Source organism: Amblyraja radiata, chromosome 1, assembly GCF_010909765.2.
Source record: "Amblyraja radiata isolate CabotCenter1 chromosome 1, sAmbRad1.1.pri, whole genome shotgun sequence".
NCBI classification, from domain to species: domain Eukaryota; kingdom Metazoa; phylum Chordata; class Chondrichthyes; order Rajiformes; family Rajidae; genus Amblyraja; species Amblyraja radiata.
Window position 1 is genome coordinate 107117396 of NC_045956.1, and position 14335 is coordinate 107131730.

Here is a 14335-nt window from a genome sequence, read left to right on the forward strand (position 1 = left end):
CACCACCATTGTCCAATTGACATAAATAGGATTGTGGGACCTTATCCTTCCTTTCCAAAGTCCACAATCAGTTCCTTGGTTTTACTGATGTTGAGAGCCAGATTGTTGTGCTGGCACCATTTGGTCAGTCGGTCGATCTCACTTCTATACTCTGACTCACCACCATCTGTGATTAGTCCAACAACAGTGGTGTCGTCGGCGAACTTGAAGATGGGGTTCGCACTGTGTCCAGCTACACAGTCATGAGTATAGAGCAGGGGGCTGAGCACGCAGCCTTGAGGTACTCCCGTACTGATTGTTACTAAATATTAAGTATTTCTTCCAATTCGAACAGACTGTGGTCTGTGGATGAGGAAGTCGAGGATCCAATTGCAGAGGGATGCGCAGAGACCCAGTTCCGTAAGCTTGGTAACCAGCTTGGAGGGGATGATAATAATGAACGTCAAGCTGTGGTCTATAAACAACAGCCTGACGTAAGTGTTTTTATTGTCCAAGTGGTCCAGTGAGATCGCATCCTCCGTTGACCTGTTGTGGCAGTATGTGAACTGTAGTGGGTCGAGGTTCTTGTCGAGGTAGGAGTTGATGTGCACCATAACCAACCTCTCAAAGCACTTCTAATCACCACAGACATAAGTGCCACTGGTCGATAGTCGTTGAGGCACGTCATCTTACTCTTCTTGGGCACCGGTATTATTGATGACCTCTTAAAGCAGGTGGGAACCTCAGACCTCAGAAGTGAGAGGTTAAAAATGGCCGCAAAAACTCCAGCCAGTTGGTCTACACAGGTTTTGAGAACATGACCGGGTATACCATCAGGTCCAAGCGCTTTCCGAGGGTTCACCCCCCCTGAAGGATCTTCTGACTGTGACTGTAATACCATCAGGGCGAATGGGGCTCGGGAAGGCACATCAGTGTTCTCCCTATCAAATCGTGCGTAGAACGCATTGAGCTCGTCATGGAATGATGCTTCGCTGTCGTTTGAGCTGCCTCCTGATTTCGCCTTGTAGGAGGTGAAGGCATTCAAGCCCTGCCACAGTTGTTGAACATCCGCCTCATCCTCCAGCTTAGAGTAGAAGCCTCTTTTGGCCTTTTTGATGGCCTTGTCAAGGTCGTATCTAGACTTATAGACTTCTGCGTCACCAGACCTGAATGCCCGGGATCTGGTCTTCTGAAGAATGTGGATCTCATGGTTCATCCAAGGCTTCTGGTTAGGAAACAATCAGAAGGTTTTTGTTGGAACACAGACCTCCACACATTTCCTTATGAAGTCTGTAACAACTGTGGCATATTCATTCAGGTCCGATGCCGAGTCCTTGAACATTGCCCAGTCTACAGACTCCAAGCAGTCCTGTAGTTGTTCCTCTGCCTCCCCAAACACATTGGAGCACAGTATTTTTGTTTGCAAGGGGGGCTAGGTTTACAACCTAAATCACTTCCAGGATAGCTTTTTTTTACAAGCCATTTAGAAAGATTAAAATGCCTTGCTATTTTGTTTCAAAAAACTCGCTGTTTACACCTTCCTTCCAAATATTTCTCATTCCTCTGGCTAGACACTGGACAAATGTCATCTAGTTCCAACTCACGTCCACCTCATCCAACGTCAATAACCATTGTACATCACGTACATATGCCCATCTCTAATATGAGCAAAAAATGGGCAGGAAGCTATTGTTGGAATGATGATTCCAGGAACTTTACAACTTACAAAGCATGCAACAGCTCTTTAAGAGATCTTCAGGCATATATCTTCAGGTATTCAGGGTTATAGGGACAGATCTATGCCCCCTAGTGCAGTAAATGTTCACCTAGACTTGGATTTTGGCCTAACAGAAAAAAAAATCATGACAGCGATTTGAACCCAACTCTACCCTGCAGCCATCGCAGTGCTTCTCTTAACCCTTAATTTCCTTTATTCTTTTTTTAATTTTTTTAATGTTGCATTTCTTTCCCTACCAATATACACATGATTTATATAACCAATTATTTAATACAATTTAAATACTTAAACAAAAAAGGTTAACTTGCAATTTGATATCCAATTTTTCCTATTTCGAATGAAAAATCATTCGTCAAGTCGTCAATTTTATTTCTATAGCACATTTAATAACAACTCTCATTGACCAAAGTGCTTTACATTAGTGCAGGTACTAACTTGCTACAAACAGTGGTACATAGATCAACAATACATACATAAATACATACACCGCTCTCTCAGAGGACCTCAAGAAAGGCTTGATAGTAGAAATAAGTTTTAAGTCTAGACTTAAAAGAGTTGGCGGAGGGTGCAGTTCTGATGGGAAGCAGGATGCTGTTCCATAGTCTAGGTGCTGCAACCGCAAAAGCGCAGTCGCCCCTGAACTTATGCCTAGACCGCGGGATGGTCAGTAACCCCAAGTCGGATGATCTGAGGGACCTGGAAGTGGTATTGTGGGAAAGCAGATTTTTGATGTAGGTGGGGGCGAACTCATTAAGGGCTTTGTAAACAAAAAGGAGCTTGAAATTGATTCGGAACCGCACTGGGAGCCAGTGGAGAGAGGCCAGAATCGGGGTGATGTGGTCCCTTTTTCGGGTGCCCGTCGGGAGTCTCGCTGCGGCGTTTTGGATCAATTACAGGCAGGACAGGGATGATTGGCTGATGCCAGTGTAAAGGGAGTTGCAGTAATCAAGACAGGAGGAGATAAATGAGTGGATGATCTTTTCGAGGTCGTCAAATCGGAGGAAAGGTGTTATCTTTGCTATTGTTAGAAGCTGGAAGCTAGCTTTTACCACGGCATTGACTTGTTTGTCAAATTTCAACGCGCCGTCAAATATCACAAGGAGGTTTTTGACGTGAGGTTTGAGTAATGGGGTAAGGTTAGCAAGGTTGCCTGCTATCGTTTTGATGGATTCTGAGGGGCCGAGTAGGATGACCTCAGACTTACTCTCGTTTAGTTGGAGGAAGTTCTGGGCCATCCAACACTTTATATCCTCGAGGCATTGACCAGAAACATTCAATTCTGTTTCTCTCTTCACAAAAGCTGCCCGACTTGATAAGTATTTCCAGTCGGTTAGAGTTTTATTTGTTGTTAATTTTTTTTTTTAAAAGACATTCCTTCATTATTACCACATCAATTCAGGAACTCCCAAGCTAACATTGCTGCAGGAATATTTCCATCAACAATGACCTCAATGACTCTTTTCCAATGGCACCTAAAAATCAGCATTACATGTCAACTAAGCACAGAATTCAACATATATGAATATTAAAACCATCACTACCCTTCTGTTTCAAATTATCCAAAGGTAACAAATTATTTGATCTAATGTCATAATTGAGTTCAGTTTACCTCTTCACATTGCCATTGAGGACTAGCACATAGCTGCTCGGCTGTTTTCCTGCCACACAAACATCGTTGCCAGCTGACACGAGGACACTCTGGACAATTGCCTATAAAAAGCAACCAAAGGCAATTTTTGATATTTTTAATTTCAAACCACAGCATTTAATTTTTTATTTAGTCACAATCACGATAGAGCTGAATTTTCATTTATGTCAGGCATAGGCCATTATTTTAACATTTCCTCAAATGAATTATCTAATTCTAATAAATTATGTACAGGGGCAGGCATCTATATAATCGTGTTTTGATGAGCAGAATAAAAAGCAAATTTTAAATTACTCAACTTGTATGCTTTTTTATTTTTAAGCCACAAGAATTCATCAAGATAGGATTTGGAAATATGTAGAAGTGGGTTACGTTCGGTCAAATACATTTTCTGGCCATTTCCTCCCCACCCCTCCTGCCACACCATCTTACTTGACACTTTCAAGAGAGAGTTAGATTTAGCTCAAAGCTAAGGGAATCAAGGGATATGGGGAAAAAGCCGGAACAGGGTACTGATTTTCGATGATCAGCCATGATCATATTGAATGGAGGTGCTGGCTCGAAGGGCCGAATGGCTTACTCCTGCACCTATTTTCTATGTTTATATTTCATCTTTTTCCCTCAAGAGTGGAAGGAGCGCGAGTACGTGATGGACACGTGAACTATCCATTGTTGTTTCCTCACAACAAATAAGGAGGCCATTCATCAACGATTGTGTCCATACCACTGGCAACTTTAGACCTATGCACCTCCACCAGTGCTGTTCAGTCCAGGGTCATGGTGGAATGCAAAGATATCTACTTTCTTTGATGAACTGCCAAATATCTCTCCAGCTCCTCTATTCTCATTTGCATTACCATGCAAATAATTTACAGATTTATTTATACCTAATTAATCAGCTATCTGAGAAATACTTGCCTGAATCCTTTCAATCAGGTTTCCACCCATGCCACAATAGCAACATGGCACCAATAAAAGTCTGTACTTTTATAAGCCTCCAGGTTCATCTTGTCTACAATCAATGATGCAGTCAATCAAAGCATCCTTCTCTGCTATATCTCCTGGCTCAGCCAGCAAAATGGATTATATTTCTTTATTTCTATTCATATCTATCCAGTTTTATCCAGAGAATCATCCTCCCCCTACCTCTGTGTTATCTCAGTGTAGCCCAGAATCGATCCTTAACCTTCACACAAGAGCTGTCCTTCTGCAACAGCACTGAAAAGCAGTTTCCATGATTGCTGATGTTACAGTTTTACCTCACCTTTTCAACATTTCATATTGCTGTTCTCTTATTACCAAATGTTGGCAGCCATCCTTTCATCTGCGCGAGTCCAAAGCTGTGAAATTCTTCCTAAAGCACTCCACCTCATCCTCCACCTTCAGGATTATGCTGGTGAGCTTCTACAGGTCAGCCATTGAGTCAGTTCTTACATACTGCATCACAGTATGGTACTCTGGCTGTACCGCAGAGAACAGGAAAGCTCTCCAACGCGTCATTAAGACTGCTGAGAGGATCACTGGCACCCAGCTCCCCAGTCTGGAGGACATCTACCGGACCCGCTGCATCCGGAGGGTCAAGGGCATCATTAGAGACAGCACACACCCTGGACACTGTCTCTTCACCCTCCTGCCCTCAGGAAGACGATACAGGACACTGAGCGCCCGCACGACAAGACTGAAAAACAGCTTCTACCATAGAGCTGTGACACTACTGAACTCTATCCCCCTCCCACACTGATCCCCCCCCTCTCTCTCACACACCCGCCAATACTCCTGTATGTTTATGGTTATAGTTAAATTTTTTAATAGTTCTTTTTTTAAATTGTATTTTTATACTTATATTCCTGTGCAGCTGGAGGACTGCTCCAACAGAATTTCGTTGTCTTGTACAATGACAATAAAGATTATCTTATCTTATCTTATTCTTAAAACCTACCAAATTAGTCTTAACTGATGCTTTATCATTAAGAATCTATAGCAGGATAACCTATCCTTCATACTCATCCATGGGAAAGCCCAATTGCAATTTAACCCGTGTCAGGTGGTTGGGAAAATATTGAAAACAGAGACGTAAGATTTACCTTGCTGAGATTAAATGGCATCTCTGAATAATAGATATCACTTAAAATGTCCCTATGTATTTGGTTTCCAAACGCAAGGTCCATAGAAATCGAGATATGATCAGTTATCGTTTTACATCTATGCCCCATTTAGGTCAGGCATTAATACTATACGATATAACTTTATTTATCCCAGGAGAGAAATTGGACAAAGGACACAAAGGACAAAGGACATTTATTGTCACATACCACCAATTGGTGCAGTGAAATTTGAGTTACCATGCAGCACACAAATAAGATAAACACACTATAGAATTTAACATAAAACATGAAACATCTGCCACAGAGGAATCAACGTTTCCCACTGTGAGGGAAGGCAATAAAAGTTCAGTCCTCTTCCTCTCGTTCACCCGTGGTCGGAGCCTATTGTGGCCTACACAGTCGCCGCTACGGACGGCCCGATGTTTCAGGCCCTCTCGCCGGAAGAACACTATCAGCGGCTTGGAGTTTCCGAATCTGCCGCTTCCTACCGGAGACCCCGGCTCCCGATGTCTACAGGCGACCTTGGCGAAAGATCCCAGGCCTCTGCAATGTTAAAGTGAGCGCCGCCCGCGGCTGGAGGCTCCACAGACCACAGTGTTAAAAGTCGGCATTCCCAGCACTCCGGAGCTTCCAACACGGTGGCCCTAGTAAGGCATCGGCCGCTCCGCACTTCAGTGCTGCGCCGCCGCTACTGAAACTGATGCTCTGGCTGGTCTCCGGCAGGAAAGGCCGCCCCAATCCAGATGGTAGGGGGCCAAGAGGGAAAGACGCATCCTCGACCCAAATAGCGACTGTGAAAAACAGTTTCCCCCTCCCCCCCACATAAAAAGACTAAAAGACCTCTACAACAAAACCTTTGACGGACTAAAAATAAAAAAGAGGATGAAAGTACGAATAGCTGCAGGCGAGGCTGCCACACTCGATGGCGCCACCACTCGGAGAGTGATCTGCCAACAATCAGAAAACACAAGATACATGAAATGAAAGTGACAAGTGAAAAGGATTGGGGATGTGCAAAGATTGGGGGGGGGGGGGGGGGGGGGGGGAGTCAGTCTACCTCACGACAGAAGGGGGAGGAGTTGTACAGTTTGATAGCCACAAGGAAAAAGGATCTCCTGTGGCGTTCTGTACTGCATCTTGATAGAACCAGTCTGTTGCTGAAGGCACTCCTCAGGTTGGCCAGTGTGTCATGGAGGGAGTGAGCTGTATTGTCCAAGATACTCCGCAGTTTGAGGTTCCTCCCCTCCAAGATCATCTCCCATGAATCCAACTCCACCCCCAGGACGGAGCCAGCCTTCCTGATGAGCTTGTTAATCCTGTTGGTGTCCACGGCCTTCGTCCTGCTGCCCCAGCACACGACAGCGAAGAAGATGGCACTGGCTACCACCGATTGGTAGAACATCTGCAGCATCTTACTGCAGACATTGAAGGAGCGGAACCTTCTGAAAAAGTACAGCCGGCTCTATCCCCTCTTGTAAAGGACCTCAGCGTTCCTGGACCAGTCCAGTTTACTGTCCAGGTAAACTCCAAGATATTTGTACTCCTTGGTAAACACCACATCCACACCATTGATGGAGACAGGGGACAGGGGTGTTCCTCTCCTCCTAAAGTCCACCACTAACTTCTTAGTCTTGTCGGTGTTAAGCTGCAAGTGATTCAGCCCACACCACTCAACAAAAATACAAATATATGTCAAAAATTAAAATATCACGTTATTTTCAGTTAAAATTAAAGCAGATGGATTCAAATTGAGCACAATGCTTTGCCTATACTAGTATATATATGTTATATTATGTTTACTGAAAATTACACACAGGAGTTTATGCCACAGACTAACCTGCATGACATAAATGTTCACATTTATGCTGTCCACAAGATAACAAACGAACACACGGCTGTTGACAGGACCATCCCTTAGCACTACATCGCCTGGATAGTGCTTTAGCCTTTTCACAGTAGCACGTTATAGAGACCATCTTTGGACAAGGTGGGCAGGGACCTAAATTAGAAACACAAACATCATTCTTAATTATGACTAGGTTTATTAAGACCGTGCAAAAAACAATTAGCCTAATCTAAATTACTTTACCAGGATGGCATAAAAGAAGACACTTGTGTCCACATAAAGGCTTAAATTCTTTGTCACAAACTTGGCCACAGGAATGTGGGACAAGCCAAGGGTCTTGTGGTGGATCTTCAACTTTTCGACAGTAACAGTAGTATCTTGTCGGAGTTTGAGATTGTTCATACTGATGCCTACATTTAGGACTAAATAGAAAATCCAACATTAATTTCCTGAACTGCCAGAAATATTGTATACATTGATTTCTACTTACAATTGTTTCTAAAAAAATAAACTACAGTATCCAGCATTTTGCACATAAAAATGGTTTGTATTGTGGTACCCAATATAATGGATAATATAGCAAAGTTATTTAAAATATGATTATTCAAAGCCCACATATTAATTAAAATATTTTATTAAATGTTTTTTTTTTAAACAGTTATAAGAATTATCTCCAACAGAATCCAGTAACATGTTTCATAAGATTGTTGGAAAATATATAATTGAATGTTGATTCACAAATATCTGCATAGTCAATAAAAGTCCTGAGTGACTGGTCCACACTTAATGAATTTTGCATAATGGAAGCTATGTGGAGACAACGCTAGTAAGAGCTTCTGCCTCAATTCTTTAGCAACCTGGATTAAATCCCAATCTCCAGAGCTGTCTAGGTGGAGTTTGCAAGTTCTGCCTTTACCTGCTGGAGTTTTCTGCAGGTTTCTTCCCACAAGCCAAATATGAACAGATTGGTGTGCTGGAGACACAAGAAACTGCAGGTGCTGGATTCCTAACAAAAATCAACATGCTGGGGGAACTCAGTGGGTCAGACAGCCTGGGTCAGAAGGGAATGAGCAGATGATGTTTTGGTCTAGATACTTTTACAGACAAATGGGTTGATGTGTTGATTGTCACTGTAAATTATACCTGGTGCGTGAGTGGTAGAATCTGTGGAGAGTTTAGGAGCACGTAGGGAGAACAAAATAGAACTCACATAGGATTAGTGCAATATGGGCTAAAAATGGTTAACATGACAAAAATAAATAAATATGGAGATTTCAGGGTAACAATAGGATCCAAATGATTATATATTTTTTATTTTTTTATTTACTTTTTATTAGAAGCAATTGTACAAAGATAAAACATTCGGCATCTAGAATTATACAATGATTGTACAGCTTCATTTTTAACCTTATAACCTAAATTATAATAATGAAAGAAAGAGAAAGCAAGAAAGGAAGAAAGGAAAAAGTGAAAGGATAAAGTAGAGAACAAGGAAAAAGTCCCTTAAACTACCAAAGCAGTGTAGGTATGTTGCAAAGCCTACCTGAAGCGTCGCTGAAAATCTGTCGCTGCGGGTGTGCGCGATTTTGGCGCCGTTTAGAGGGGGGCGGGTTTTAAAACGCGATTTTCTCTAGGCTGTTCAAATCGAAGATGTTCAGCCTTGTTAATTATTAACGAAAAATCGCTGGAAGACCCCGTCGCAAAAGCTATTATTAGTTTTAAAGGCCTTGGATAATAGTTATAGTAGTTTAAAAATCAATCTCTAAACCCGCGACCACCGACAGCCGTCAGGGTCTCATAGAGCAAACCACAGAAGGTATGTAGCTTATTTTTACATTAAAAAGGGCTTCTTAAGATCCCTTTATACAAAGTTTAATATTGCGAGTAGCTCATTTTGGCCCCATTATATCCCGCAGTATTTTTCTGGGCATTTGAGGGCACAAATCTACCGCAATGTGAACGTTCTAAACCAGCGCGTTCACAGGAACCCACTAGAAAGCTGATTTAAAATGGACTTTAATTTACAGCAATTGAACACTAAATTCCTTCCATTTGGCCTATAAATTAATGTAAATGAGATTTTAAAATCATGTTTTATTGTGAATTATTTATGAATATTATTTGCACACTTAGGCTATTTAAAAATGTTAATCATTTATTAAGAAATGGATAGATGTTTAGATCTAGTAATTGAAGTTTGAAATTAGCTACACTTGGGTAACTAACTAATTATATGCTTTAATTTCAGGTCATCCAAGTAAGATTATTTTATATTTGTTTCAGAATGGTTCAATCTATGATAACTGAAAATTTCATTCAGTTCTCTTAATTTTTAAGAAAGTTATGGGCTTTTGACTGTCCACGATCACAGCTTTTTTGTTACGTCCATAGAAATCAATAGGGAACAAGATGCTAATTTCCAAGTATGAAAATGGCCATAACATTTTAAATACATGAGATATGAAAGTGAATTAGGTGTCAAATTAAACTTCTTTTTATGCTTTATATGATGGGATAAATTACAGACTTGATTTTTTAAATCTCAAAATTTTGTAACATTGCTAAACAGTGTAGCAGAAAAATAGAGGAATAAGGAAAAAATGGAGATATACCTTGCCCCTTGCCCCTCCCCCCCCCCCCCCCCCCCCCCTCCCCCCAGCCTCACCTAACATAGCATCGGATTTAAATTTAATTTTGTGTTTCACCATACTATTGTTGTAAAAATTCAGTAAAGGGTGTCCATGTCTTAAGAAATTGATCTGGTTTTTCCGCCAAGACAAGCCTAATGTTTTCCAAACGTAGTGTCTCGGACATATCTGTGATCCACATCTTCACTGTGGGGACTGTTGTCTGTTTCCAAAATTTAAGTGTTAATTTTTTCGCCGTTATTAGGCCATAGTTGAGGAAACGTCTTTGAAATATCGTTAGCTTAGAACAAGTCTCTGACATACCTAATGTGATCAGTTTTATCTCGGGGTCCAATTTAGTTTTAAGTATTTTGGAAAAGGTATCAAAAATTCCCCTCCAGAAGTTTTGTAACTTTGTGCAGGAAGCAAAAGAGTGGGTTATAGTCGCTTCTTGGAGGAGACATTTATCACAAATAGGAGACATTTGGGAGAATCTTGTTAAATTTAGACTTTGAGTAATAAAGTCTGTGCAGTATTTTAAATTGTATCAGGGTGTGCCTAACATTAAGAGAACAGTAATGTATATATAAAAGGCTATCCTCCCAACTATCCTTTGAAATTGCTAAACCCAATTCGTCTTCCCATGCTCGCCTAATTATTTCCGAAGATGGGATATGTGCAGTTAAAAGGGTATTGTAAATATAGGATATTAACTTACTTGTATCCGCCTTTCTATTCATGCATTCGTCTAATATATCTGGGCCCATAGAGTGACAGTCTTGCGTGTGTGTTTTCACATAGTCTCGGATTTGAAGATATCTAAAAAAATTACTAACTTTCAAATGATATTTCACCTGTAATTCTTGAAACGAGAGGAAGATCCCCTTCTCATAAAGATCTCCCAGCTTTTTAATTCCTAGACTTTCCCATTGTGCAAACACCTTATCTAAAGTAGACAGTTTAAACGAGGCGATTGGTAAGAGGAGAGAGAAATTTCTCAATTTCAGGGTTGATTTCAACTGTTTCCAAATTCGTAGGGTGCTATGAATTATCGGATTTTTCTCATACATTGATTTCTTCAGATGTATTGGAGAAGAATCGCGCCTATATTGAAAGGCGAACAATCTTCCCTCGCCATTTTTAACCAGTTTACTTGTTGACATGCATCTTCCATCCAGTAAATTAAATTTTTAATATTAGTTGCCCAGTAATAGAAAATAAAATTAGGGAGAGCCAGTCCACCGATTTCTTTAGGTTTGCATAAATGTCGTTTATGAATTCTATGAGTTTTATAATCCCAGGTAAAGTTTGTAATCACAGTCAAGTTTTTTAAAAAAAAGTTTTTAGGGAGGTAAATCGGTATTGATTCAAACAGGTAAAGGGTCCAAATTAAAGAAGGGCTGTGCGGACTAGATGACAAATTATCCTAGACCTGCAGGTGACTATTAACATTGGACTCCTAATTAACTGAGTTAGTCACTAATTCACAACTTTATAACGTGCAATAAATATACGATATTGAAACAAAGACCATCAGTTGAGTAAATATCCAATGATTACCATGGCCATGGATGATCCTTTTTTCCAAAATCATCATCCAGCACTGAGGATACAAGGAAAATGCTGTCTTTTGCCCACTTTTGAATACATGGCATGTGAAATATGCAATAACAACGAAAACAACTCCAAACCTAGAGGAAACAAATGGAATCTTTAATTTAAAATAAAAATCTGAATTTTAAATAAGATGTTTGAACAGTGAATGAACACAGATATATTTGCATATTTGAAACCATGGTCACTCTCAAGGGAATTGTTTGATTAATAAGCTCTCAAAAAATAAAATAAATATTAATTCATAAACACTGTCAACAAACTTGCCAATAAAGGAGGCAATGAGTAAATAAAATAAGATGTGTGCACAGGTCAAGTCAATGGATATTTTTAAGGCAGAGATAGATTTTTGATTAGTACAGATGTCAGAGGTTATGGGGAGAAGGCAGGAGAATGGCGTTAGGAGGGGAGATAGATCAGCCATGATTGAATGGCTGTAGACTTGATGGGCCGAATGGCCTAATTCTACTCCTATCACATGATCTTTGAAAAAAAATTATCAGGTTATTTTTAGGAAACCGTTGACATTCCCAAATCAAGTCACAGATCTTCAGCTTATCATGTCTTCCGAAAGTCAATCACAATTTGATCATTAGGACCAACAAAAAGATATGAAAAAAATATCTAAAATTAAGAACACATAAATTTGTGGTATAATATTTCACAGTACTCAAAGGATTATCTACAGAATAGGATTGACATTGTAAAAACATACTTCAATATAACTTTTGAGATTTTAACTGTTACAATACTTACAGCTTGGTTCCTCTTTACAGAGGCAATGCAGATGAGACATGTTTGAGCCCCCGACTGAAATGCGTCATTCAAATATTGTTTTGTACGTTCCAGTTCTCTGGAAGACTCCTCACCTTTATAAAATCAAAGAATCAATTAATGAAACAAGGTAGTTTTAAGTTTTGCAATCCATCTGGTATTAAGAGATGTTTTAATTTGTAAATGTTGATACATGCAATATTGATTCCTCCATTTTAACCAAACATGAGAATGTAACTACGTCTTTTACAATGCATGCACCCCACAAATCAGCATAAATTGTGCACTACATTGTGCAGATCAAGGTAATGCCAAGACTATACTTAGCCATTGCATTTTCAAAATCATTTAGAAATTCTCACAAGGTGTATTTGATCCATTTTTAACAAACAAATCATTTTATGTTAATGTTTCAGGATTCAAAGTTCACACTGAACAATAAGCATATTTATAATTTATGATCCTTATTTTCACACATTGTGCATTAACCATTATTAAGTACATTTGTTTTATCTCACCTATATGATCTGAATATGAGGTAAATGTTGATGCAACAATTTTCCCTCGCTGATTCTCAAAATCATCTCCTCCTTCTTCCTCAGAGGAAGTGTCTTCATCAGCAAACCTGTGAACTGCAGCTTGATTAACCTTACGGATTTCTTCAAATCTTTTCAGTGATGATAGCTCTACCAAAAAAAAATATTATTATTAGAACTTAAATTGCAAGTGTTGCATCAATCATAGGAACTTCCATTCACTCTTTTGATAATGCTGTGGTGCGTAGGTCTCGAAACGAAAGAGAGGCGTCAGGTATTTCGAGAGGCACCTTTATTTGTGTTCCTCCCGGTTGTAGGGAAGTCCACACGAGAGAAGGATGGCACCCAAACCCCTGCCTTTAAACCCTCTGGTTAAGGGCCGCCTCCGGACTGAACCACTCCTGTGCCGAGGGGTTCAACAGTTAGGATGGCCCGACCCTTGGCATGAAACGCACCGGCGGGCGCACAACCCGGCCGGCCCACTTGCGGAAGTCAGCCGATCGTGGGGCTGGCGGAGGCATAGGTGGAGGGACAGGTCGAGAGACCGGCGGGAGGACAGGTGGAGTGACAGGCGGAGGGAGCCGTGAAGGGGGGCGCCCTCGAGGCCGAGGTTGGGCAACCAGCACCGGCTGGTCAATGTCCAGGTGTGCCGGCTTCAACCGGTCAATCAACACGGCCTCCGGCCGGCCCCCCATGTCCAGCACAAAGGTCGTCGGCCCGTGTTCCAGCACCCGGAACGGGCCCTCGTACGGCCTCTGGAGTGGCGTCCGGTGGGCATCACGGCGCAGGAAAATGTATGGGCAGTCCCGGAGGGCTGATGGCACATGCGGGCGAAATGTCCCATGGCGGGACATCGGTTTAAGGTGGATTAGGGCGTCCCCTGCTGCCCCAGCGCCGACGGCATGAATCCCCGAGCACCGTGAGTGGCGACCCGTACACGAGCTCCGCTGATGATGAGGCCAAGTCCTCTTTAGGAGCAGTCCGAATGCCCAGCATGACCCACGGCAACTCGTCCATCCAGTCCGGGCCGGAGAGTCGCACCTTCAGCACTGCCTTGAGCTGCCGGTGGAACCTCTCCACCAGACCATTAGCTTGCGGGTGATAAGCCGTGGTGTGGTGCAGCCGCACCCCGAGCAAGCGAGCCATGGCCGACCACAGCTCGGAGGTGAACTGTGGCCCCCGGTCCAAGATGTGCGCCGGCACCCCGAAGCGAGCAACCCAGTGCACGGACAACGCACGTGCGCACGTAGCTGTTGAAGTGTTGGCCAGCGGAATGGCCTCCGGCCACTGCGTGAAGCGGTCCACCATCGTGAGGTGGGTGATGCCCCGGGACGGCGGAAGAGGCCCCACAATGTCCACGTGGAGATGGTCGAATCGCCGGTGAGGTAGACCGAACTCCTGGAGAGGCACCCGGACATGGCGCTGGATCTTCGCCGTCTGGCACGGAATGTAGGTGCGAGCCCAGTGG

At 42.0% G+C, this 14335-nt stretch overlaps 1 protein-coding gene across 1 annotated transcript in view; it reads right to left on the reverse strand.

Moving 5' to 3' along the window:
* Positions 1-14335, reverse strand: part of nfxl1 (nuclear transcription factor, X-box binding like 1) — a 124348-nt gene that overhangs the window by 106076 nt on the left and 3937 nt on the right. Inside the window, exons 2-7 of the mRNA XM_033028165.1 lie at positions 12850-13017; positions 12314-12426; positions 11504-11634; positions 7560-7738; positions 7308-7469; positions 3327-3427 (exon numbers count right to left, since the gene is read on the reverse strand). Coding sequence (XP_032884056.1) covers positions 3327-3427; positions 7308-7469; positions 7560-7738; positions 11504-11634; positions 12314-12426; positions 12850-13017 — 854 coding nt within the window. The remainder of the gene's footprint in view (positions 1-3326; positions 3428-7307; positions 7470-7559; positions 7739-11503; positions 11635-12313; positions 12427-12849; positions 13018-14335) is intronic.